The sequence below is a fragment of the Sprattus sprattus genome (assembly GCF_963457725.1).
Source record: "Sprattus sprattus genome assembly, chromosome: 4".
In the NCBI taxonomy this organism is placed as follows: domain Eukaryota; kingdom Metazoa; phylum Chordata; class Actinopteri; order Clupeiformes; family Clupeidae; genus Sprattus; species Sprattus sprattus.
The window spans coordinates 37,101,573-37,128,746 of NC_137923.1; the positions used below are offsets into that span (position 1 = coordinate 37,101,573).

General features: G+C 45.8%; 1 protein-coding gene across 5 annotated transcripts in view; it reads right to left on the reverse strand.

The window, feature by feature from the left end:
• Positions 1-324: 324 nt before the first annotated feature.
• The window catches only part of ubap2l (ubiquitin associated protein 2-like), a 27,358-nt gene continuing 508 nt past the window's right edge, over positions 325-27,174 (reverse strand). For 2 of the 5 annotated variants that reach the window (XM_080836092.1, XM_080836091.1), the window contains exons 2-29: positions 25,361-25,498; positions 23,138-23,215; positions 21,183-21,293; positions 18,540-18,714; positions 15,861-15,989; positions 15,608-15,650; positions 14,023-14,067; positions 13,239-13,348; positions 12,830-12,865; positions 12,643-12,695; positions 12,389-12,474; positions 11,994-12,174; positions 11,505-11,706; positions 10,601-10,872; positions 10,307-10,485; positions 10,095-10,215; positions 9,909-9,948; positions 9,423-9,618; positions 9,240-9,309; positions 8,672-8,993; positions 8,282-8,370; positions 7,816-7,869; positions 6,415-6,499; positions 5,901-6,118; positions 5,561-5,666; positions 2,709-2,776; positions 2,315-2,515; positions 325-1,900 (exon numbers count right to left, since the gene is read on the reverse strand). In XM_080836092.1, the coding sequence (XP_080692218.1) occupies positions 1,805-1,900; positions 2,315-2,515; positions 2,709-2,776; positions 5,561-5,666; positions 5,901-6,118; positions 6,415-6,499; positions 7,816-7,869; positions 8,282-8,370; positions 8,672-8,993; positions 9,240-9,309; positions 9,423-9,618; positions 9,909-9,948; positions 10,095-10,215; positions 10,307-10,485; positions 10,601-10,872; positions 11,505-11,706; positions 11,994-12,174; positions 12,389-12,474; positions 12,643-12,695; positions 12,830-12,865; positions 13,239-13,348; positions 14,023-14,067; positions 15,608-15,650; positions 15,861-15,989; positions 18,540-18,714; positions 21,183-21,293; positions 23,138-23,215; positions 25,361-25,456 (3,462 nt within the window). In that variant the 5' untranslated portion in view covers positions 25,457-25,498 and the 3' untranslated portion in view covers positions 325-1,804. The remainder of the gene's footprint in view (positions 1,901-2,314; positions 2,516-2,708; positions 2,777-5,560; positions 5,667-5,900; positions 6,119-6,414; positions 6,500-7,815; positions 7,870-8,281; positions 8,371-8,671; positions 8,994-9,239; positions 9,310-9,422; positions 9,619-9,908; positions 9,949-10,094; positions 10,216-10,306; positions 10,486-10,600; positions 10,873-11,504; positions 11,707-11,993; positions 12,175-12,388; positions 12,475-12,642; positions 12,696-12,829; positions 12,866-13,238; positions 13,349-14,022; positions 14,068-15,607; positions 15,651-15,860; positions 15,990-18,539; positions 18,715-21,182; positions 21,294-23,137; positions 23,216-25,360; positions 25,499-27,174) is intronic. The other 3 variants (XM_080836093.1, XM_080836095.1, XM_080836094.1) reach the window with 3 other exon arrangements.

Sequence of the window (27,174 nt, forward strand, 5' to 3'; positions counted from 1 at the left end):
CCACTAATTTTGTATTGAACCAATATTTCCACATCAGGCCACTGTACAGAACTTGAAATGCCCCCTATGTATGATTGCGTGAAAAACCTCCGCTCTCCATCGGTCAGTCAGTGACTCACACTTGAGTGAAGACGATTTAGGGGAAACCCATTACCTAGTTGTTTGGATTCAATGTCATACTTACAATACGGTTGGGCTGAAAATAGAAGTACTGATGTGAGAATCCACACGGGTTCTAAGCACAAACACATTTTAAGGTCTACAGAACACCAAACTGTCAGACAAATTCACCAAAGTCAAATGATGTACAAGAATAGGTTTTCTTAAAAAAAGACATTCACATCCAAAATGATGAAAATGTCTTTTTCCTGTTTATTTACGTAATATTTATAGATATTTTACAAAATAAAAAACATATGAAACAAACAAACAAAAAACCCTAACAAGTCTGAGAATCTGAGAGGGAGGGTTGGGAAGGAAGCCATCTAACAAACAAGGAATACAGTACTTGTGTTTTATATATATATGTATATATATGTACAAGACAAGTTTATCCATTTTAATTATTTGTTTTTCTTTAAAACGCACAGTACAAAAAGAAATTCACTGACAAAGAAAAAAAGGAAAACAAAAAAAAATCATCCATCTGAGCTCTCAGCTTTAGGTTTCTGAATAATCATCTTTAAACGATCACCTATCAGGAGCAGGTTGCCATGGAGATGGAGGTGGGGGGTTTCAAGAGAGAGGGAGGAACAAAGGAGTAAAAGAAAAACACCATAAGGGTGGCCTAGGGATGAATTTGACCTCTTCAGTGAACAGCATTACTAGGCACCCTGGTTAATGTAGTTGCATGACACACACACACATAATTCTGCGCATACCAGCAAATGGGAAAGACTACAGCTAACAGAGACCAGACAAAGGGCAGGGATGGGGATGGGGTGTTACAGTTAGGAAAATAAAGAGATTTTATACATATGAAAAGGTGCCTTACAGGGCTAATGACATACCCCACATTAACAAGTCCAAGATCAACACACAGGCCACCCTTCACCACACACACACACACACACACAAAATACATACACTCTGCTTATATATCTTCCACTTTTATACATCTTCTATATTTATATTTGGTAAAAAATAAACTTCACAACTGCTTTGCCGATTTAAAGATCCTTTAACCAAAACAGAAAAGCCAGTAAAAACTCAAAAGTTAACAAAGAGTGTGTGTGTGTGTGTGTGTGTGTGTGTGTGTGTGTGTTTTGAGTCAAATAACCACCAGCTCGTCACAACTCTCCCTCACTCTTAAAACCCCAAAAAAACTTAATCAAGAAGGAGAAGAGGAAAAAAAGAAAAGAAAGAAACGCAAGAATCAGACACAAGCATACAGGAGCCGAGCTTATAGACATTCTTTAGAGGTGGGAAGGGGGCTAGGTGGGGTGGAGCTCTAGCGCTATGGTACACACAAGAGCTCTATGGTACACACAAGAGAGCGCAGTGGGAGAGAAGAGCGGGTCTTTGAAATACGAAGAGAGAAATAAAAAAAAAAACTCAGCTCACTGGAAGTGGCCATTTCCAACCATAAACAAACCCACTCGGCCTTTAAGACGGCCCCTGCCTCACAGCGCCGCTCTGTGGCCAGTGCTGACACTGCAGTGGGGCAGCACAGGGAAGAGGGCAAGGGGAACTTCATCAGGTTAAAGGACACACAAGAGGGGTGTGTGCATGTGTGTGTGTAAGTAAGAGTATGTGTGTTAATGTGTGTGTATGTCAGTGTGAGTGTGTACGTGGGAGGAAGCTGTTAATTGCCTCCCCAGTTGTAGCTGTTGTAAGCAGACTTGGTGATCTGGGACTTCTGTTGAATGGAGGCACTCTGACTGCGCTGTCCAGAGGCACTCTGGGGAAGAGAGAGACAGAAAGAAAGACACATGAGCACCAAACCAGCACTAAACCGGACTCACCGCATCCCTCCCCCCCACACGCTACAACTAGTGGTGCCCAAGTCAAGTAAGAAGTGGTAAACAGAAGAATGCAGTTTGGAAGGAAAATAACTTGTCTGCACACCCTGACTGACTCCGTTCTATGTGGCGGTAATAAAATAGAAAATAAGACAGTCTCAGTGTCCATCCATTTATTTTCATTTATTCATCTTGGTCTAGTCTAGCAGAGGAGGCCTAGCACTCGTGGAGGTCAACCTTCCCTAAACATTTTTTTTAAACGAGTGCATCGTCCCTCGTGCTCATTTACATTCTGCTCTATGTGTTGGCCCTGGCACACATGCGCGGCTGCAAGTTCTCTACATGCCACGCACCTGGCCATCCTGCTGCATGTGGTGGTGGAGGATCTGGGAGGGGTGGGTCTGTTGGTGGGGGGCCAGGATGTGCATGAAGGGGGCGGGGGCGTAGCCAGCAGCTGCCTGGGCATTGATGGGGCCCCCGCTGCCCAGCGCTGACGGCAGGCTGAAGGGGGCTGCAGGAGTGCCTGCGTGGAAACCCTGCTTCTCAAACGACTGCTGTGAGATGGAAAGAGAGATAAAGGAGGAAAGGAGGAGAAGGAGGGGGGACAGAAACCATTTTAATATGACAACCTCTAATCAATGACCTTCAATGGATACAGTCTATTTATCTAAACTGCTCTACATTTTGGTCTGCTATAGTGATACTGTCCTGTGTGTGTGTGTGTGTGTGTGTGTGTTCCAGCCTCACCTGTGTCTTGGTGTAAACAGATCCCGAGATGTCGGGAACCCCAGTGTTACTGGAGGTCACGGACACGCCTGAGAAGCAGAAAGACAGACAACCAGGCAGTCACACATCAGATTCAACATCCTGGACGACTGAGAGAAAGCTACCATGTATTCTGGATTTGAGAGAACGGCACTCCGTTCCAAACAGGAGTCTAGTGACCACTGAACAGATCAAAATGACCAATTACAGATACAGTAGCCAATAACGGAGAATATGTAGACAAGAAAACAACCATATGCAAACTAAACTTTTGTAGTTACATCATAGCCCTTGACAAAAAAGCTTGATGTCTGGAGGCTGCAGGACTTTGACCTGCGAGCGGACGGACGCTTGTGCACACACACACACACACACACACACACTTTGTAGGTTGCCATGGAAACGCAAAAAGGGGGTCAACTTGTGTGCACCAATATAAGTTGCGATGAAATCTTGGTTGAGGGAAATAACTAGCCTCTTGGCTAGTCAAAACTACGCGCTTCATTGGAGTGAAGCCAGATCCTGTCAACTTAATTCATGAACCCCAGTTATAGGCACTTAAGAAAAAAAACCTGCCTTTGTGTGCTACACAAATAAGCATTATCCCTCAGGAGGGTCAGTATGTCTACGTACAGAGCTCAGACAAACAGCATGCAGACAAGCAGATGATTGGCTCCTGATAATGATCAAGAGTCTAAAGACGAGACGGATATGAAGTGAACAATAATCCTGCCTAGTGAGGAATCTCCAATATCATAGTAGAATATTCCACTAAGCCAAAGTAGACATCAATCATTGAACTGTGTTTGTTTATTTTGTTTCCATGGGTGACTTATCTTAAAACCAGCCTTCATCTCAACCTCTGGCTGGCAATGAGAACTCTAGAAAAAATATATGAATACAAGAGTTTAGAACTGCTCGCACAGAAATGGGGTATTTACACGTCACTCTACTGAATGATGTCACTCAGCGCTCCTTGTGGCCAGTTGTACATCTCCAGAAAGTGCAATGTGCATTTACTGATGGGAAAGACCCGACCCTGACCCCGGCATCCCTCTGGAGGTTTTTAAGAGGGCACATTGACATTTTAAAATGTACACACCCAAATGACATGACTGTATCCCACATTTATACCAGATTTCGCACAAATCCAAAACCCCCTAGTACACCCGTTTTTAAATTCATTCATCTGAACAGCAGCAATGAAGGGGTGACTAGCCATACGCAATGGCAGGACATGACGACGACAAACATGTAAATGAATAATGGGCTAGGAATGACTTGGACCCATGACTGCGCGAATTGGAAAAAAAAAAAAAAAAAAAAAGAGCGAAAGAAAGAAGGCAGAAAAGGAAGAATGTAAAGTGAGAGTAAGAGTCCGGAGGACCAAAGAGCTGGTAGTGTGTGCCCTGCCTAGCCAACCCCAGCGGGGTGCGTGAAGGTTGTCAGACCCCAGTGCCCCGGCTCTCCCTGGGAGGTCAAGTGCAGCAGTGAGGATGCAGTAGAGGCACAGGAGTGACACGGGTGGGATGGGCGGAGGAAGGACAAGAGAGGGGGTGGGGACCGGCGTATGGCGGCACTCACCGACTCCTGGGCCGGTGACCGAGCTGGCTGGCTTGTTTTGTGCAGCTGAAGCGGCGGCAGCAGCGGCGGCAGCCACAGACGTGGCGTAGCCGCCTTTACAGAAATCCCCACTCCCTGCCGAAGCCTGGCCCATATCCTCATAGCCTGCAACATCACACACACACACACACACACACAGCTGCAGCCCACAGCGTTAAACACACCAGGCAGGGAGGAGGAGAAAAGAGGAAGGGTGTTGGGTGGAGAGGGTGAAGATGGGTGTGAGATGAGTGGGGGTGGTGATGGAATGAGAGAGGGGGGGGGAGGGATCGATGGAAGCAAGTAAGCAGCAAAGCAGCTGAAACTAAGGGTTGCCAAGGTGAGCAATGGAACTAAAGAGCCGGGTTGATGAAAGGCAAGAGACCCATTCCTATATGACCTTTCAAGATATTTAGAAGGAGGAGTTGAAAAGAAAGAAAGAGAGCGAGCGAGAAAGAAAGAAAGAAAGAAAGAGAGCGAGCGAGAAAAAAAGTTGATCAAGAGAACACGAGAGAAGATGAACTAAAAGTAGTTTTGGCCAGGAAAAGTTAGAAAAACGGCAAAGGTGAACTGGACTTCACTTTGCCTCAGCTCCGAGGAGCCAAATGAGAGGACTGATGCTCAAGGAGTGGTTTTCAAAGAGCGGCAGGGCTAAGAGTAGACATTACAGAGAGCACAACAGAGACATGACTGCGCACCACTTGAACACACACACACACGTGCACCAACTGATGGGACTGAATGAGCAGAAGCAAGAAGCGTATGGAGAACAACCTGCCACCCCTCCCCACCCCAACCCAACCCCCTCTAGAGGTTCCTACTAGTTCCAAGAGCACAGAGAGAAGCATGAGCAACGCCAGTGATCTGATTACTACTGTTGATCCAGTAGACACTAGGAGGGACAGGTGAACATCTCTAGCCCCAAGGGCTGGACTAGTTTCATGGGGTGAGAAACATTCCGTGTGTGTGTGTGTGTGTGCATATCTGTGTGGTGCTTGGGCCAAGGCACTTTTGGACTGGATGCGGATCAAGGTATGCACTCCAAGTGCCCTAGTTATATTTGTGGTATGTTTGCATTCGAAATATAACACACACTTGCATTAGAAACGGGCCTAATGTAACAGTCTCTAGTCTACGAGACCTACCTCAACAAACGGCATGGGGCCTGTTACACATGTGTGCGTGTATGCGCGTGTGTTTAAGCGCCCGTGTATGTGCGACAGACGTCTTACCAGTCCCGTATCCATGGTTGCCATAGCTGCTGGCCTGCTGGAAGGGTGTGGCCGAGGCGTTGACTCCCACGTTCACACCATGCTGCTTTGACGAGCTAGGCGCCACCTGAGACCAATGAGGCATATGTACACACAACTAGGCACAAGAATCTCTTTCAAAAGATGCAATAAGCAACAAGCACCTGCAGATACGCACACACACAAGCGTTTGTGTGTGCCGCATAAACAAGACTCGGGAGGCTATTCCCAACTCAAGTGTTCAATTTTGCTCTATTGTGTTCATGTTAGACTGTGGTAGTCACTGATGGCTAGCCAAGAAGTGAAGGTGCCAATGTCTCACCGGGAACATGGCAGGGCCGTACTGGAAGGTGTTGGCAAGGCCGGGGACACCGGGGTAGTAGGGAAGGCTAGTGTAGCTGTAGCCGGGCGGCAGGGCGGGGTTGAGGAAGGGCTGCTGGGCGGTGTGGTGCGTCTGCGTCTGGTTCTGCTGCGGCTGAGACAGCGTGGTGGCCGGCGCCGGAGACGAGGCATCGCCGCGGCCAAACTTCGACAGGTCACCTGCTCGAGAGCGCCCACGAGCGAGGGAAAGGGGAGAAGAGAGGTCGAAGGATGGAAAGAACAGAGGCAGTGGGTGATGAAACCGAAATGAAAATCACATATGTGGTGAAATAAGATCAATAGTCAGATATGTGCAGCAGAGCAGTGCGATACTGAGACCTCGAGCACAGGGGGAAGAAACACCCAGAACAGGACGCAGGCTAGACTGATGCATACCATGTTGCTATGGTAATGCAGGACGAGGTCAACTGATACATCCTTGCAAAAAGGAATTTACTGCTAGGAAACTAGCTCACCTGAATAAGGATTGTTGGTCAGGCCGCCGTCTCTGCCAGTCAGTGCTGTGGTCGGGGTAGCAAACGGAGCAATGCTGTAGTAATCCTGCAGAAACAAGCAGAAATGGTTCCTCTCATCACAGCAAATACACTCACAGAAACAAACAAAAATACAAATAATACAATACACCAACCCATCCATGTCCCTCCCATGCACACATACTTCCCCTCAATCCCACACATAAGGCGGTTTTCCACTGCAGGTATAAACGGGCCTTTTTCGGGGAGGAAAATAAGTACCTAGTCCTGAAACTGCTTGGTAGGGCTTGCAGTGATGGTTGACACGTATTTGTTAACGTGAGTGGAAGACAAAAGGCACTATTTTAAAAACAACCAAGAATATATTTTTTAGGGGTTACGTGGTGGATACAGCAAAATTAAAAAGAATCATGCTTACAGGGTTAGCTTGTAACGGTCACAGCAATTACAGCTGCCATGAAGTAATTTAAAAATCATGTGTTAGCAACATTATAGCAAAATGAAACTGTCGTTTTGACCTTGGGGTACTTTATCTGGAAATTCTCGTATTTAATGGTCTAGTGTTGGTGCTGCCCCTGGAGAAGCGTTGTTATTTTGTCGTGCTCAGAAATGATGTTGCTATCGAAGAGCCAAATTACAAGGCTAGGTTGACCTGTAACCCTAGTTCCTGCACTGCAGAGGAGTAGGACAAGACAAAGGACAGAGCAGCGGGCCGTTCCTGTAAAGGTTCATTAGAAAGTCCCACAAGTTCCTGCAGTGGAAAAGAGCCTATACATGCAATAGAACACAGACAAGTAATGTGTGGGAGAAATTCCAGGACAAAGGCAAGTGTCATTAAAGGCGGTGTGTGTCGCAGCATTAAAGTTCCAAGCAGCCTACATGAGGGCTGGTGGATATCCGAAGAGGCTGCTGATTGGTCTGGCACTCACTGACCCCCTGTGTTGCTACGGTAATGCAGGACAGGGTCAACTGGAGTGCCACACGTAGATGCCCCAAGTCCCCTCTAGCCGCACTATAATCCACCCTGTCTAAAGGATGAGCGGCAATCGGGGCAAGTGGTTCACCATAATGGTCATTACAACCTTTAGTGAGTTAATGGTTGGTTAGTTTACAGTCTGACAGACAAGCTTAGAAGCAGGAACCTTAGAGACTGCTGGGGAATTAGTAGCTGTATAAGTGTGCTGTGGTGAACCTGGCGACTGGCCTGCATTTGCCTTTCCCAGTGTTTACTGACAAACTTGAGGTATTTCTCCCACCATAGGCAACAAGCGGACAAACGTGCAATCTTCAGTCACATACAACTTGCACTTTAAAATCGTGCATACAAAACACACACCATAATGCACACCACAACCACCTGCAATGTCAGGCTGCTGGACTCACCAGTGGTATCCTTGTCTGGAGCATCTGCAGGTCTTCGTAGCCATACACCTGCGGCTGAGAGTAGAGGGGGCAGAATGAACACAGCTACATTATTTCATTGCATACTGAAGGAAAGCGTATAAGTAGTCATTTTGTCAAACTGATTGATGTGCACATTGTGTGCCATTCTCCACCCAAAGGAAAAGCAGCCATAAAAGGGAGGGGCTGATTGATCTCACAACAGGATGCTGGGTTTCTTGTGCGCGCGCACACACACACACACACACACACACACACACACACCACACTCCTACCCACCCTCCCACTGTGTTACCATGGCAACAGGATCAGTCTCAGCTGGCTTGCTTCCATACAAAGTCAAACAGCCGCATATAAGACCCCCCACCCTCCCAATTTCATTTCAGGAGAATCCAAGGTCAAAGCCCAGAAATCAGTCGAGGCAGTGAGCTGGAGACAGGCCCCTCACCGGGTATGCGTGGAGCAGGCCGGGGGCCATGATGTAGGGGTTGGGCAGCAGGGGGGGCACTCCAGGGGGCAGGTTTGGAGGCGCTTTCCCTGTGGAGGAAATCAGAAGGGGAGTGTTTAGACGAGGGCACAATGAGGTGACGTTAACATATAAACACCGTTTTTCTTAGCCGTGTCCGATGCCCAGAATAGAACAGCTGCGGGCATCTTGGCTATCGTTTTCAGATGGAGTATTTACTGGACACATTCATTTAAGAGGACAGAAGTGGACAACTGTACTTGAATCAGAATTATATGCATAATAGAGCAAGTAAATATTTGGGAGAAGTCTGCCTACACACCCACCATGAGGCACTGTAACTTCAGGTGGTATGAGGCTCTGGAGGCTCACCTGAGGCAGCCGTGCTGCGTGAAGAGGACGAGGAGGCAGAGGCAGCCGCTAAGGACGAGGCCACGGAGGAGGCGGTCGCCGCTGCCATCTGCTGGTGCATGATGGAGGTAGCGGTCATGCCGCCGGCCGCGGTGGTCAGGCCCATGGCCATGCTGACGGGGCCCAGGCCCGAGCCCACCGAGGAAGAGGGGTGCTGGGACACGGGGCTCAGGGAGACCATTGCCACGCCCGAGGATGACGAAGAGGAAGGAACGGATGAGGGTGTCGACACATGGGGGAAGGAGGAAGAGTGCAGGCTGGAGTCGCCATCTACCCCACCATGCTAATGGAGAGACCGAAAGATACAAAACATCAGGAACTGACTGTGGCACTAGGCAGTATATTAAAGTCTCCAACACGATACAAAACATCAGGAACTGACTGTGGCACTAGGCAGTATATTAAAGTCTCCAACACGATACAAAACATCAGGAACTGACTGTGGCACTAGGCAGTATATTAAAGTCTCCGACACGAGCCAAGAGCACATGGCTTAAGCAACTAATTTAAGAATGCAGCTCAAGCTCACCAGTAAATGAGAGTTACTGCTGCGAACCGAAGAGGAGGGGGCCATAGAGTTCTGAAGGGGAGGGAGTGAACTGGAATAGAGAACAGAAAGGCTTCATCATCTCAGACATCTTCCAAACGATTATATTACAGTTTCACACACACACACACACACACACACACACACACAATCCACAGGTCTTACTTGTTGTGTTGGGGTTGGGCCATAGAATGAGAGGAAGGGTCTTCATTTTGGCCCAGTGCGTTGGGTGACGTCTGATTAGCTGTGGTCAACAAAGAGGCGGGACCCGTCGTACCATCAGCCAATGAGCCCATGCTAGAGACGGAAGGGGCGGTGGCCTCTGAGGGGGGCTTCACTGGCACTGCAGAGCCTGCTGCAGCTGCAGAGGAGTCGAACACACATCAGCGCACTTTAGAATGCTTCTAGAATATTCCAGATTGCCACAATGTTAACTGCATTTGCTTGTCTTGGGACTCTTGGTAGAATCTTCACAGAATACAATAACTTCCAACTTGAGCATAAGTGAACATTAAGCCTAACCCCAAGCACAGAGAGGCTTGCATTACTGCTGGCACATTTCAGTTCAGACTGCCATACACATTACAGTCCCCTCAAGGAATTTGCCCCCAAACCAGTAAAAGTCTGAAGATGCTCAGACACAAGGCTTACCTTCTAAGGATTGCGTGGTCTGAAGGGAGCTGAACCCATTCTGTTTTGGAAGAGAAAGAAGAAAAAAAGGGTCATAAAAATGCAGAAAAACAAATACTGCCATAGCAATCTTAAGTGAAACAAACCCACCTACAAGGGCAAAAACCAGGCAGAGTACATGGTCAGATGGACGGCCTGTGTGCTCACCTTCGACTGCATGTCCTTTTGGGGGGACGAGGAGGCAGAGGGCGGGTAGCGTCGAGTCTGATTGGTTCTCTGCTCGTAGAGATCCATCTGGCTGGGATTGGACAGGGCAGGGGTAGGCTCACTGAGAGGAGAGGAGAGGGATTAATAATCTACCAAGGTCAAAATCTACAGCAAGGCGGAAAAAAAAAAAGAGAGAGCGCGCGAGATTTCACCTGCTGCCACTTGTGTAAAGGCTGTTCTGACCCTGGTTGCCAGGCGTTACGCTGGGAGCGTTTGGTGCGGACTCGTACTCTGGAAGTACTGGTTCTGATCCAAACTGCAGCGCTCCAAACTGCAGGTTGAGTCCCGAAATATCAGACGACCCCGGCATCTCCACTGCCATAGATGGAATCTGAATAAGAAATAAGGACACATTAAAACCCCACACACACTCCAAATTTTCCTCCACCAAAGCCAGCTGGCTTAAGCTGGCCACCTAACCCCTGACCCTTGACCTCTGCACTGACCTTAGTGGAGATGGAGGCCCTCTTCTTCTGCTGCTTCAGTTTCTGTTGTTGCTGCAGAGGAAGGGAGCTGGAGCCGTGGGGATCGGCGGAGCCAGGGGACACCTGTTGCCCGGGGGCCCCTGGTTTGGGCAGCGGTGAGGCGGCAGGGGTGAGGGGGGGCGCGGCTTTGTCATGCATGAAGGCATCCATCATAGAGGCAGAGCCTGAAGAGGGGTAGGGCTGGCGCTTGGTGAAGGGGCTGTGCACTGACGCATCGGGTCCCGCCTTCAGATCTATACAGACGGACAGACAGACAGAATAGGGGACAATTAGATTCTGGATTTTTCTGGTATATGCTCATATGTTAGCCAAACTAATTTCCCCTGGTAATGGTAGTCCTGCCCATTCATACATGAGGCACTTTATACAGTGAGGTGTCTTTTTCCAGCTGTGTTGTGTCGTAGAAAAGCAATCTGGACAATGGGGGGTGGAACACAAATGGCACATTCTTAAGATGCTCACCCTCAATCAGAGTCAGTGCCCTCCACCTATTCATATTTTAATGCAGGCGTTTTTAGCCCAGAGATGTACAGATCTGTGAGTTAACTGAAACAAAACCATTGTTCTGTTAAGGACTGCCAATTTGGTGGTTGCCTGGCAACAAAATGAATAAATAAAAGCAACAAACAGTTTTTTTCTCTTTTTTTCTTCAATAGTAGGCGTCAACAATAGCTAGTGCAGTGTGCCTCGCGTGTTGCAGGTTAGCTGATTGGGGCCTTAAGCTTTGACCGCCATCTGCTCCATCTCCATTGCTAGGAGGAGATACTGGTGGAAGCTTTTTTTTGTTGAAGAAAAAAAAAAAAAAACTTCTGGTTGTGTGAGAGGAGGTTTAGGGGTGTGAGGGGGGATTTTGCGGTGTGCTTACCATACTGGCCCAGAGAGCTGGAGCCTGTGTCCCAGGAGGAGGGTCCTGTGCTGGGGGGCGCCGTCTGCGAGTGCTGGGCAGCCAGCTGGGCCAGGGCTTGGGCCGTCTTGAACTGCTCCAGGAACTGGGAGCCGCTGGTTGGGCCCACGCTGCTAGCCTTGGGCTCCCCCACCTCCCCGAAGCCTTTGGACAGCATGCTGACCTGCAGTGCAGGAGAGAAAGAAAAGGAGAAAGTGTCTTAGTTGCCACAGCGATCTGACACAGGAACGTGCGGAGCAGTTATGTTGCAGAACAGGACGACCAAACGAGAGGGACCATGAGGTAAGGGAGGCTAATGAGTGTGTTTCTGCACAAGTGCTTTGGAAGAGCAGACCATTCTTTGACAGCAGAACATGATTCTTATTTGTATTACTCCACATGCTGGTTTTATTTACCATGAGGTCTTATGTAAATGTATTGATATTAATATGCGTGTAGAGATCCACTGACCATGCTGTGCTGGTTGTAGGTGGAGGTGGCAGGGGGTTGGGAGAGGGGGCTGGCCTGCTTTGAGTTGCTGAAGACCAGGGACCCGGAGAGCGAGGGCGGCTGCTGGGCCTCCATGGAGGAGGGCTCAGGCTCAGTGGAGGAGGCAGGTGGGGTCTTACCCAGCAGTACGGCCAGGTCAATCCTGCAGGGAGACCAGAGAGGCAGACAATTAGTGCTTGTGTTTGGTTAATATGTTCATAGTATACACACACGTTAATATGTATATTATAATGTTATAACATGACTACTCCTATTTCTATCTGTGTATACCTGTATGTTTCAGACTCAATCTGTGTTCAATAAGGTGTGTTCTGAACATCGGTGTGTGTGTGTGTGTGTGTGTGTGTGTCCCACACCTCTGTCCAGCAGTGATGGTTACGTTCTCTTGAGGGAGAGGCATGGAGGCCACACTAGAGGCAGTGAATATCTTGGTCTCTGAAAGCTACAAGAGCAGGAGAGAGAAGACTGAGGTAAGACTACAACAGCACACCGTTACACCAACCCCCATAAACTCGAGGAATAATATAATGACAAAATGAGGCAGCATGAACTATATACACTTCAGAAAAAGGTCTCTAGATCTTGCAACGCGCATTTGTGTGTCTCTTACGTCTTCATTCCAGTCCTCTGTTCCCCATTCCTCTGTAGCAGTTCTCCAAGCTCCTGTCCAGAGAACACACGTACATTAGTGAGCGTAACACATATGGCAGTTGGATTTATTTAAATGTATATACATAAATAAATAAATATTAGACACACATACATATTACACTCACAAACATATGCTCAGTGCTTACCTGGAGCGGAGTCGAACTTGGCCGTGAGCTCCAGTCCTGTGGAGGAGGGGAGCGGAGGGGAAGTGTTGTTAGAGCACAGGCTTCACCAGGGAACAGCATGGTTCTCAAGGACATGCGGCAGTGGAGCAGCCTTACAGGGCTGACTAACATGGAGGCTACTCGCTCAATATGGAAACAGTTTCTATGAGCTCTGAGGGGTTGGAGATTTTTATGAATAGAATACGTTATGTATGAAATGTAGGGATGAGATGAAAGAGGAAGGTACACAGACAAAACACATAAAAAATAACAATTCCAGGGATGAGGGAGAAAGAGGTGGAAGAGGGAGAGCCAGAGAGAGGAGGGGGAGCGAGGGAGAGAGAGATAAAGAGGCGAGGGCGAGTGTGCGATGTAGAGAGAGATGACTCACTGGATCCATCTTCCTGTTCTGTGCTGCCGGTGTTGCACCAGGTGCTTCCGCCGGCGTAGCCGTCCTCCGTGTTTTGGTTGGGCTCGGCGTAGTCCGCTGGGTTGAAAGTCCTGAAGGGAAGGGACAGGGGCAGGCAGACAAGAGGCGGCCAGTTAACATATACATGGGACAGCCCGTCCATAATTGACAAAACTTCACTCTATCCCAGTCAGGACTAAAGAGAGAGTGGTGCTTAGGAATGGCAGAGTCTGGCTATGTATGGACTGGTATTTCCAGGCAGGAGACACACCAAAAACAGTAGGCCAATAAAAGAGCTTGCCAACATTAGACTATTTCCAAACGCTATTATTAAAACTTGCTGCCAAGCGTGCTGGGCTGGCTAATCAAAGGTGCGATTTCCAGACCAATTATAGAGGAGCGAAAACACACCCTTTACCCGTAACTTGAAATCATAACATCGCCCGACCTTCTGACAACCCTCTAACAACGTTCCCAGAGCAACACAGTGTTACCTGCACACTTCAAACAGCTACCTGAGCTGCTCTGCAAATGATGTGCTTACATCAGAGTAAAGTGAGGAAAGAGACGAGATCTAAAAATCATAAATCTATTACCAGTGAGGAATTCCAACACACAAGTCTGCTCAAACTCCTTCCTGGTTTTTTGGGTGTCTGTCCGCTGGCAAATCTAACTGCCACATCCACTCATGCCATTGGGTTCTAGCACCAAGTTCCCACCTCGTGACTTGACGGACACACCAACACACCAACGGCGATCCACTCACCTCTCGTCTCCTGACAAATCATAGCTGGGGCCCTGATCAATCTGGCTTCAGAGGGAAACAACAGGAGTTGCGATTAAAGGCAGCCCAAACAACAACAAGAACAGACTGAAGAGAACAGCAGTGTAGTGGTAGCCTAGAGAGTCAAGGGGGAATTTATAGCAGAACAAAAAAAAGGAAACAGAGACAACAACTAACTTCAAACTCTACAGACATGCACAGCTCTAAGCCTAGACATCACACTCCCAAAATCAGTGTGTATCCCACCAAAAGCAGGAGAAAGGAGAGGCAAAGAAAGTGCACAACTGCAATGCTGGGTACAGTCTCATGGTGCCAACAGACAGACAAAAATAAAAAACTACATGTTTGAGCAACCTTTTGTCTTCAAGGTTAGTGGACAAAATTCCTTCCTCCAATACACACACACGCACACACACAAGCACGCAAAGCCCCTCAAAGACCAGGGACATCCTTTGGCATGCCAAACTCCCTCTACCCTGCATGATAAATGTCTTCACAGGTTACGTTGTCTGAAGGTTTCTCTGCTCATCCTTTCTGATTCAGTAAGCTAACACAATCAAAAGCTGTATACACAGCAAATCCATGCATAGTTCCTCCTGTTTGTTTCTAGCCTCAAACGTTTAGTCATGCGCGTGGCTGAGGTTTAAGTTTGCATTCCCTCCAAACGAATGTGTAAGCGTTCCTTCTCATTACTCACAAGCGCTACCTTACCAGTAAATAAGACAAACGGTCTGTGACAAACAGCATTTCTGTGCCCGTGCATTAATCCAGCGCAGCAGAGGTTCAGCTCCATAAAACAGCTCACTATGAGGCCTCCATGTTGGCAATTCACTTCTTTAGAGAACTAGTACAGGATGCTCCCTTAGTAAACACATTCAAATCACAAAGCACTCTGGCTGTGTTACACAAGCAGCTAGTGGCTCTGGAATCCAGATGCATCGCAATTACACCGCGGTGGCCCTCTTGACCGTATCTGCCGTCCTATATACCATTCTCCCGGAGTGAAGTACATGGCAAGTTGACATTTTGTAGCAGGGGATGATACACTTCTACTTGCAAATGTCACTCTCAAGAGGACACGGTTTATCTAAAACCATTTTTGAGTATAATTTGTAGATGTGGGAGACAACCACGGCAACGGCTGAATCCATTGTTGTGCCCTGTACATTTGCAGTCTCATACAGCAGTGGAACTATTGGAGGTCTTATAAAAACATGGTCAATGTTAAAAACCCGATTTGCCTTAAGTCTGGGTCAACACAGGAAACAAGAGCTGAAGTGAGGTTGATCGATCACCTACTGTTAAGGAGTGCAGCACTGCCTACTACTCTTTGCCAACATGCCAACCACCTCATCGATCTCTACACCATGCCCATGCAGAGCTCCACAGGTCAGGCAGGGCAGTCAGCCCTCTCAGCCTCTGTGTGTGCCCTCTGGTGGGGTTCATATAAGGACTTGGAGCTGGTCTCTAGAACAGTGGGCTTGGGTGGGGTGGGGTGGGGGTGGTGGGGGTGAGCCAGACAGAGCTGTGAGGAGCTCTGGAGGAAGGAGCGGGTGCACATACTTACCCCATGCCCTGTGCAGAAAAACGACCGCCTCGCCTCCCAGTTCCTACAAGACCGAAAGATGCACACAGAGATCAGACAACATGCAGCATGTCATTGGTCATGGTGCTTCAATCACAACAGAAGCCATCCCTAATCTGCTTGATTTGTCTGACTAGGCTACATAGGGCAAGTACTTAGTGCTCCTGTTCCTTATATTCTTTCAAAATAACCTGCTATGACAATCATTTGGTGTTGTTTGTGAAAGGGAAAGTACCGATGAGTTGGACGGAGGGTGTGGCTGACCCACCTCTTCCTCTGCCCCGGCCCCTCCTGCCTCGCTCTGTACCACGGCCTGCTATTCCACCTGTTTTGGTCCCATCCAGGCCGTTCTCCTGCCCGCGAACTGATTAGACAGAGGGAAGAGGAATAAAAGAAACATGAGCAAATCAAAACACCAATTGCTTCGAGTTAAAGGGAATCTTCAGGTTTCTGTGACCTTGACAGACAGTGATACACCGCTGTTTGTGTTCGGCTCAATAACAGTAAAGAAAATGCAGAAGATTGACTGTCTCCACAGTCATTTTCTACAGAAACTGAATATTAAACTGCAGAAACTGTAGACATGGTCATTCTCTAAAGTTACTTAAGTACAGACACAGGTCTCTCTCTGTAGGGATCCTTTCCATGCTGTCAGACACATTATGAGCCCATCAGTGGGGAAAACAAGCAGTTTACTCCTTAGACGCCACTGCTTGACCCATGGGCTTACAATGTGTAGCCATTTTGCCAGTGGAAGTTTTCGTTTTTTAATGATGCTGAACTGCTACATTTGCTTTCTTCAAAACTCAAATCATTGCAATTCCCTGCACACACACACGCACTTCCCTCCATTCAATTTTCATATTTTTTTTTTTAACTACATTCTTCTATTGATCGCATCTCTGGACGTGAGGCTCCTGTTACCTGACCTCTTGCATTCGATATCGTCGTCTCTCTCCTATGTGGGCGTTTAGAGCGGACAGGTGAAGCTGCTTACTCTGTGCCTGGGCAACACGGAGAGAGACTGTTACATCCTGTAATTCTGCTCGGACGCTTTCTGGGCTCTGGGCCATAAGTCCTGATAGCTCCTGACTACAGGTGCAACGGATGATGGCGAAGTGGCGCAGAGACGCGTTGGAAGCAGCTCCGGAGTAAATCGGACAGACTAAATCGGTACCGGACTGCCAGACAGGCAAAGTCTGATCCGCTTTACAACTCTGAGCGTCTCGGTTTTGCTGTGATGCCTAGATGGCCGTCAGAGAGGGACACGCACCACCAGGGAAAGGTGTTAAGTTCCAGTGTGAGACAGTATTACGAGTCATCTGTCTGGTTTGGCTGAGTACAGAGTCTTCACGTCAGGGCGAGTGAACAAGTGAAACCGGCTGTCACAGGTTTGCACTTTCACTTTCTGCACCCCCGAACCCTTTACAGTGAGGACCCAAGGGCATCTTCACTTGTAAGTTACTTTAGACAAAAGGATTCACCAAATGACAATGTGAATACACACACAATTACTCCATTAAAAGTAAGATAGGGCTGGGTGGCATCACAGTATACCAGAGTATTCAGAAATCCCAATGGTATGTTTTCAATACCTTCAACAATACAGAGGCTCCTCTTTCTATTTAAATGATATGGAGATGCTGTATAAAAGGAGATATAGTGCAAAGCCCACACCAAAGGTCAGTCTTCTGGTGAGAGTGTGACCGCTCGCATTAAGGTATAATTAAGGTGACCGCTCACATATATGTAATAAAAACTCACAGCAATCTTGCCTTTGTTTTTATTGGTTTACATTCACACTACTGCCTGTAGATTGGTTAACTAGGTTTCCCACAACCACATGGAAGTGATTACGTTGTGTGTTCTGCAAAAGTGGAGTTATACTGAAAATAAACGAAGGGACATCTCGTAAGTATTTTTAACTCAACAAGTTGTCTCCATGTTTCCCTAGCGCTAAAGCTGCACTCGGTTCAGCCTGTTCACCCTCAGATGCTTCCAGAGTTCACTGGGCATGATGGCCACTGCACTTTACTAAACATTTCTGCTCCATCTCCTAGTTCATCTATTAAATAGAACTACAAATGGAATTATGAAAATATTGCCACATATAACTTTTGAGATAACATCGTCCAACTATAAAAGCTTATTAGCAAGATGGATTTTATTCAACTGCCACTCTGCCAGCACCCTACGCACATCATCTCCGTTCACCACACTGATGTGTGTATTGGCAGTAGCAGTAGACTTGTCTAGGGCCCTATCCGGGCAGGATTAGTTTCACATGGGGAGACTTGGGTAATGTCATTATAACCAGAGTTTCTCAGTGATTTCAGTCCAGTTCAAATGCGCCATTCCAGTTATTTTTACAGACTTAGCGTTGTCGTGTCAATAAGGATTCTGGCACCTTCTACCTTCTGTAAAACGAGCCAGACATAACCTTACCCTAATCCCGTGTGAAGACATGTGAGAAAATATTCCGTCATATCCTGTGGGAAAGGAAAAGTGCCTGCGATTGTTCTCAGGTATGAAGGTGCTTAAGAGAGCATTCAGTGAACTTCAGTGGTAGTACGATGCACAACACTCAAATCCAAAACAACACAAAGGTCTCCTCAGATGTGCGACACTACTTGGCTCGTTTGTGTGAGTATGAGCATCTCGAGTAGCCACTTCCATCTGTCATTTATAAAGAGATTCCTTGTAACGTGCCAATCTGCCCCCACCCAGTCATATATCGTGTACCCCAGTGAGATGTCAGGTAGGTATAACTGCATAAAAAAAATAGATACCACCCAAGCCTATTTGAGGTCATCTTGTCATGCTGTATGATAATCAAATCAGACCTCTATTCTGTTGGTGGCCATTATACAATCCCAACCTCTGCCCAAACACACACCCACACACAGTCACTCACACTCTCTGCCCCGGCTGGCCCCTCGGCCCCTGCGTGGGGCCCCTCCGCGGCGGCGGGCCACGTCCCTCTCTCCTCCTCTGTCACGGTTCTCTTTCCCTTCCTCTCCACCTTCGGTCTGACTGCTCTCCTTCTGGCCAGACACGCTCTTCTTCTTGCCTACCATCTCCCAAGAGTCCTGCGGTCACATGAGGGGTCAAAGGTTAACCAGTTATAAGAACAGTAATAATAATAATAATAATAATAATAATAATAATAATAATAATAATAATAATAATAATAATAATAATAATAATAAATAGCCAAGAATTAGGCCTGGGCAAAAAATCGATACGATTTTAAAATAGAGTTGGAACGTCAACAAGATTAGTTTTTTTAAGGAAATCGAGTTGTACGATTTTTTTGTTTGTTTGTTGTGTGTTTTTTTGTTATCCACTGTCCGTATCACTAAGCACATAGCGCAAGCATTTCATTTTTACATTCGCCAAGACCCCTGCAGACTTTCCGTAGTGTATTTCCTGTCTCGTCCCACTCCCACCTCATCCACAAACAAACATGGCAAGTGAAACAGACGGGGAGAAAGGTGGGCTTGTGCCAAAGAAAGGTGCCACTACCTCTGTAGCAGGGCTCGAAATTAGCACCCGCCAAGCGCCAATGGCGTGTAGATTTTTGGGCTGGCGACTAAATTGTCTCCGATGCTCCGCCACTTGGCGAGTGACATTGCGGAGCAAATCTCCCGTCTATTTCGCCCGTCATGGTTAATAATAGCTTGCAACGCCAACACGAACAGTGGGAGAAGGGAGAGGGTAACATAGAGTTCTTAGAATTTGAATACAACAATGACAATTTGCGCACAAATACAATGTTCTAATATTTTGCCAGCGAATACAAAGTTCTAATACCTTGCCGGCGAATACAAAGGTTATAAAGTTCTAATATTTTGAGCGCGAATCAAGAGTTGAAACTGAGTTAGTTGACCACACGCCATTATCGCAGATAAACGAAAGCTAAAATAATGGGCCGATTCATTGCCATTGCATCACTTCAAGCAAAGGTGCAGAGAACATCTAGGGAGGAAGAAATAACAGCCACCACAACAGCAGCTACAGCTACACCAAGGGCATGTTGCAGTAGGTGGCTCATTGCGAATAATGGGGAGCCAGCCACGTCAGTGGCTGAAATACGCTGACGGTGGTAGTAAGGCAGCGTAGAGCAATGGCTGAATAATTATCCCCGACCGGTGGGCTCTCGCACACCCCCTTCAGTGAAGCAGAGGTACTGTTTGCCTTCCCTCTGTTTTTTCAATGCGGTTTTTTGTCAGATCAGTAAGAACACTATAGTATAATAAGCTATTGAATATCTATGCTGTAGTGTTAGTTGGACAATATTGATCTATCATATAGGTGTCATTTAAAAGCTTAATTTAGATTTTTTTTTTAGTAGACCTAATGCAGTGCTTCTTATGAGGTTAAATTAATTCATATGAATATAGTTTTTGCTCATTTCATGGGGGGGGGTGAATCGAATCGTGAATCGAGTTTATGAAAAAAATCGGAGATTTTGTTTGGGGTGAATCGCCCAGCCCTACCAAGAATGTCTTATTTCAAAGAAACTTGGCAAAAGCCATAGTGCAAAGGTGGGTCTAGAAATCAGAAGAATGGTTACAAAATAGAAAATAGAACGGACACTAAATGTAGGGCCAATGATTTTCCACGATAACGGAAAACGGACGGAATTCGGGGAATGGACCATTTGAAACGGAATTGCAACATTTCAAACGGTCATTTTGTACATCAAAATCGCCCAAAACCCCCTGTATTTTACCCTGTAAGACTGAATTTCTTTCAAAAACACAACAACGATTGCAACTATGAACAAACATTAATTGAAGAACAAAAGCATTCAGGAAATGTCACGTCTGCGCTGAACTCTGCTCCGGCCACGCCCCCCTTTTCAACGGTTGACACACACACCTTGCTACAGCCACATTTAGTCATATTCATTTGCTTGTCTTCCCATTCACATTTAAAACTAAAAATGACTGGCAAACAGCAATCTAAGAAGGGCACGTATTATTCACTCATTTTAAGCCATCAATCTACCTCAGGGTGAACTAAATTAGCTGGAACGAGAGAAAAAAAACAGAATTCACCAAAAGTGAAACAGAAAATTTTTGGCCCTATAAATGGATTCCTACCTGTTGGTTTGCTGCTTGTTTTGAAGTGTCAAATATCAAGGACGATGTCAAGGACATAGCTAGTCAAATCATTTGGTCTTTTTTTAAAAGACTACGAGTACTCTTTCATAATACCTAGGTTCTCTCTCTCTCTCTCAACACATAGACATTTGTACGTAGAAACCATTGAGTTTACATACTAAACAGATTTAGAGTTTATCAGGGAGAGCCTGATACATTGTGATGCCTTTAGTTGCTATAACTACGGAAGTTCCTTTGGACGGAAACAGGATCAAAGTTCACCATATTTTAACTCAGTGATGTTGAGTGACAAATTGATGCTGTTGCTAGAATATTTTGGAACTATAAAAATGGTCTGTCGCGAAAAAAAAAAAGCAGTTGGTCATAGTGGCATGCCATTCTACTGAATATAAACCCACCATAAGCCTGTGACCAAGGCTTGGTCTTACCGTGTCAGGATTGCCCTCAAGCAGTATGTTGATAGCTCTGTTGACGTCTCCATTGCAGTCGTGCAGTGCAATCATGGATTCATCCTGGTCCTTGCCTGTGATGTCAATCAGCTAGAGAGATACAGAGAGAGAGAGAGAGAGAGAGAGAAAGAGAGAGACCAGAGCTCAGGTCAGTTCTCATCAGCCAATGCTGTAAATTCTGATAGTCCACTTCTTAGCCTTAAATCTCCACATCTCCTAATCCAGCACAAAGTAATTCGTGAATACTGTATACAGGTCCCAGTCATTCTGCTGGGGTTCAATCAGTTAAACTAGTCACTTGACCTTGATCGATAAGGCTACAAGTCCATCCATCCGACCATCATCACCCCCACCCCCAGGCTCCTCCACACTCCCGGTCTCTGACGTTCCTCTTTCAGTCGAGCTGAATGCAGAGAGGCCGAGTCGGGACAGGAAGACAATACTGTGTGAGTCCAACCACTCCACGGAGGGAGACGCTAAACTTCTACCACTTAATTAAGCTGATAATTGCCCAGGTCCTCGTTCCATTCTCTTGTGCACTGCACCCCATCTGGGCAATTTAACAGGAGTCTGCACAGTTGCATAACACAAAAGCTACACTGGGCTCTGCTACTGAGAGGATGGGAGGGTGGATGGCAAGACAAAATGCTATTTTGCCTATTCACTGGCCTTTCACTCTGGTAACAAAATGAACATAGCTATTCTAAATGTGCCTGTTACAAAGGAGCCACTGTAGTTAGTCACAGTGTCAATGGTTTCCATTGAACCAAATCTTTACTCACTAAAGCAGCGTCTTCCTCATTGCAAGGTTTACCTAATGTACAAGGCATGTTTATAGAGGAGTAAAGCTGCTTGTCGTTTTCTGGTTCAGGAAAAGCTCAAACACTTCCTTTGCTTGAATAATGAAGTTTGAGGTTTTCATAACCAGCTCCCAATGAGACCCTTGTGCATAGACAAACACAGACAGTTATGTGCTTTGTCTCAAAACCAGCCAACAAGACACTAAAGCATTCAATTCTGTAAATGCATAAACAAACATCTGTGTAACTATGTGCAGCATATCCATTCAATCATCAATGTCCCTATTTGATTATTAGACACATTAACAGAATCATGTGGTATACTTTGGTAAACACTCACTTCAAATAATTTAATTCCTCATTTATGGAATGAGAAGTTATACAAACTCACAAAAGAAGGTCTTATTGCTCTCCTGATACATTTTCCAGTCACTATAATCTCACATCCATTCCCTCACCTACCACAAATACCCATTCATAGACACTATCAGATATCGGAATATCAAAAATTGGTTAGTGTGCACACCTCTAGCAGAGATGCCTCTGCATATGGATGGGAAATGCCAACATGGCCTGTGACAAGCAGCATGCAATCTAAACGCTTCACTCTGGCTGGAGTGTTTCATGGTTACTGGTGGCCTGGAGAGCTTGTGTGTAGTTCTAGCAAGTAAACATTGAGTATTCGAGCGTGACATCTAAGTTCTGCTTGTTTGGTAACACAAACTTCAAACTGTGCTTACAACTTTGGCACTACAGAGATGCCATACCTCAGGGACTACTCTGGACATTTAAGTGGTGCGCTGGCCAACTGTTTGAGGAAATGTGAATATGAGCTGACATGTCAGTAGTAAGACGGTGGTAAATGTGTCTTACATTACAGTGAAAGGTAGTGGTACAAGGGTGTTGTCAGCTCAGTTCTGCAAATACTAACTTCACCTAAAAGCTTTTTCAGATATTTTTTTTTGTGGAACTGCTATCTGAAATAAACCACAGACCCTACTTTATGTACAAATCGAAAACCCTACTGTAAAAGTCCATTATAAAATTGCTGAGAGAACAAAGCTCATTGACTTCAAGCTTTCAGGACAATCCAAAGAGCCATCTTAAGAGTTCCCATCAGTGCTTGTGTCTCACCTGTTTGACCTTTTCCTCAAAATCAGCATCATTGTGGTGCGAGATCATCTGCGCGAGTCGGATCTGCTCAGCAGTGGCCTGCAAAGACAAAAACGACCACCACTTAAAACCACAGCAGAGAACAGCAAGCACCACGAAGGGCTTGGTGCTGGATTGAGATTGACAAGAGAACCGTGTCTCTAGGAAGCCGGTAAAGTGCTTGACAGCAGGCTGGGAGTATGAGGAGGGGCAGAAGTCTGAATCAAGACAGAAAGCACTTTAGATTGCCCAGAACCTCACTTTTTGCAGAGAGACAGAGGGAGAAGAAATGGAATTGAACTGTACTGGGTGGAAACCTAAGTGGCTGCACTGTATCCATGACAGAACCAGTGCAATAGGAATGACTGGGTATATTTGTTGCCTTTGTCCTAAAAACACTTGTCCTCAGTGGAGCTGCCCATTTATGAAGTAAATCACGTGGCACAGATTTACAAATAACTAAAACTAGCCAGAAGAGCTCTGCACTCAGAACCCACTGACAGCAGACAATATCTGCCCTCAATACTCAGTCACATCAAGATCACTTGAGATCAGGCTTTTAGCCAGGCATGCGTCAGTGCGTCTTTTGGACGCACTGTTCTAAAATAATAAGAAATTGGACGCACTACTTTTAGGCAGACGCCCTACAGACGCCTTAAGTTTTTCGTCCCATGTTCAGTCAGTCACTTTTTTAAACGTGTTCACAATAACGCTCAACATTGTTCAAACGTTAATGAGCGTATTCACGTTGTAACACGTAAAACAACAGTCTGTTACCGCTATCAGGGGTGGCGAACCTGCGCTCATGCAGCTCTTTGCCGGCTGACGTGTGGCTCGGCTCCAGCTCGAGTGCTCACTGGCTTTTCTCTAGGTGTACAGAATTTTCATATTGTAAAATAAACATCTAAAATGCATATTTTGCACGCAATATATTTGGAAATACAGACAAAAGGCTGTCCGATTTGAACGGGGTATTTATTCATGTATATTTTGTCATCACGCGATCTTGAGAGATGTCTTCAAGTAACGTTAATGTTCCAAACATGAAACATTCTAATGTGTGCACCCAGTCTCAGATAGTTACTAGCCAGACTAGCAGTAGCTACTGAAAGAATGCCATGGATCCAGCAAAGCGTAAAGTTAAACGAAAATATGAAGATGAACACCGCACATTCTTGCCGAATGGGAGGAATGATTTGCGGAGCGAAATGGAAAACCCCTCTGCTTAATATGCCAGACGTCACTGTCGCATTTTAAAGCCTCAAACTTGGAGCGCCTTCTCTCCACACACAATGCTTACATAACCCAGGAGTTCCTAAAAGCACAGAGCTGTGCAAGCACAAGGTACATACTTTGAATTGAAACGTCAGTCAGAGAAACAGACACGGCTTTTTAGGAAATTTACTAAGTACTCTGAAACGGTCACGTTGGCATCGTATTATTTGTCATGGAATATTGCTCGAGCAAAAAGTCATATAGCGAGGGAGAGTTTGAAAATTGAACAGAGTATATCTGACATTAACTATAATTAGCACCTATCTCAGCAGATGTCTTCAATATGTTTATTTTTGTGCCATATTTTAAATCTACATTTGTTAATTTCTCTTCCTAAAACCCACTAGAGGACACTATTTAAAAGGTTATTTTCAAAAAAGCAACTGCTGTGATTAGGCTCTTCTCCAGGCACAGTCTGTTTCTCTGCTTTGTTTTGATCACAGTCATTGCAGAGAAGGAGTCCTCACATAAATATGTGGAGGCAAAGGGTAGTATCTGCTCCTAAGCTTTCTCTCCCAGGTCAGGGTGCTCCTGCTTCATACATATCCAAAACAAAATCTCAGCAGATGTCTTCAATATGTTTATGCCATATAATAATTCTAAATGTGTTCATTTCTCTTCCTAAAACCCACTAAAGGACACAATTTAAAAGGTTTTTAAAAAAATCTTATGGGGGAGCATGCCCTCAGACCCCCCTAGTTTTGCTGGGTCACTGGGGCTTTGCCGTGTTAGGTTCAATTACAAAATGGATCCCCCCCTCAAAAAATCCTAGCTAAAAGCCTGCTTGAGATTCCATCTCCTTACTAAGGAGCTGACTGCCCCCTCCATAGATTAAAACAGGGGTTAGAAAACATAGAAAGAGAGAGAAGTGACCAGCCTATATTCCTCAGATCAATTCCTATTTTGAATGACATCATGTTAGAGGGTTACCTGGGGCCTCTGCTTCTGCTGTGATTGGCTCTGTGTCTGGCCTTGTGTCTGCTCCCAGTTGCTCCGGGCTCGGCTTCCACCCACCGAAGTCATCATTTACAGTATATACAAATAACAGTATTTACAAAGGAATAACACCTGGAAAGGGGGAAAAACAGACTACGATTTTAATTAATCTTGGCTATAGTCAGGGATTTGCTTGAATGCTTAAATTGTTCTTAAAATAACAACCATAAACAGGTCAGCCTTTTCCCTAAACTAAACGTGCAATGCGCCTGTAGAGGAACCCATTCAATCTAAAAACACCAGTCACCAGTAGCCTTGACGATGCCATCTTGCATAAACAGCCTATCAAGAATCACATGGCTGACCTACTCACAACTATACATCATTTGATCTTCCATTGCATGGTACTTAAAAATATCCAATTGAACTAGTCAAACAATAGCAAAGTCACCGACTTGAAACACCGAAGATATGAAATAAAACAAAAGCCGAAGTTAAACCAGGTTAAGCTTCACTTCCGCCCACTGCTTGTTGTTAGCGAGCATGTGCTAGCATCGCGGAGAAACAAGAGCATCCGATCTACTATTTCCTCACATCAACAAAACCAGATGAAGGGATATGTTGCGTCGTGTTCTCCAAAGGCCGTGACTCATACCCATGTTTTGTTTCGGGATATACCTCGACTAGACGGTGCAAAGCACATAGTTACATCTGAAAGGAGGAAATTCGACGTAGCCGTAGAATTGTCCTCATTTTTACGCCCCTGGTCAACTAAAAAAGCCCCCATTTGCTATCGAGTCTCAGCAACACGCGGGTTAACCGCGGGAACAACTTGGAAAGATGGACGCTGTGGTGACGGCGTGCTACCTAGCTACAACACATACAACACAAACCTAGTTAATATGGATTAACATGTCAGAGGCAAGTGGCAAGCCTCAAAATCTAATTTTCCGGTGGGCCTGCCTGGCCTTGTGAACTTTCAACACCACGGCCTGAATTTTTCTCTCGAGATTTAACCATGTCGATAATGGTAGCTAGGCAGGGCTTTCAAAGTGTACGGGAAGGCGACGGATAGATAGACTGATATCACAGACATGCATATTTAGGTGGCATTTATGTAACCCCAACCATAGGAATTAACGCAGGCAAACTAAATGGCTAACCGCAGTTTCCTAAAGCTCCATCAATATATTAGCGAATACTGAGCTAACGTTACCTAGCTGCATTTAGCACAGGATGTTATGACTTCATTAAGAATCTTCATTTACTCGCTTAGCTTTCGCATCTATACCAATTTAGTTAACATAATTAGTCTGGACTCTACTATACATTAACGTTAGCTTGTTAAACAATGTGATATAACGATAGAGTCCTTTGAACACTCACCTTAATGGATCAGGACATTTAACAAAACTAGATCACTAGATATCTTGCCAAGATTAACGTGACAGTGTTCAGTTAGAATAACTACTGTTTGCTAACTCTTAAAAAGTTAGCAAAGGGTAGTGTAAATTATGATAGCGAACTTAGTCACCTTAACACATCAGCCGTTTAGACAGCTAGCCATCTAACTAATTGCAAAAGGTAAGGTCTGTAGCTTCAATTACAGAGTTGAGTGACAGCCCAGAGCCTGCATTAATCAATATAACGTTACCTACATTTAGGTTGCCACCGTATTATGTAATGCTAAATTTTGAGATCCCTGTGCTACCTTGCTCGCTAGCGTGCTATGACGTTAGCTAGTTAGCCAGCTACCATTGGGAGTCTGCTTTCGCCGTGCTTCAGCCTCATGGCCGAGACTCAAATAA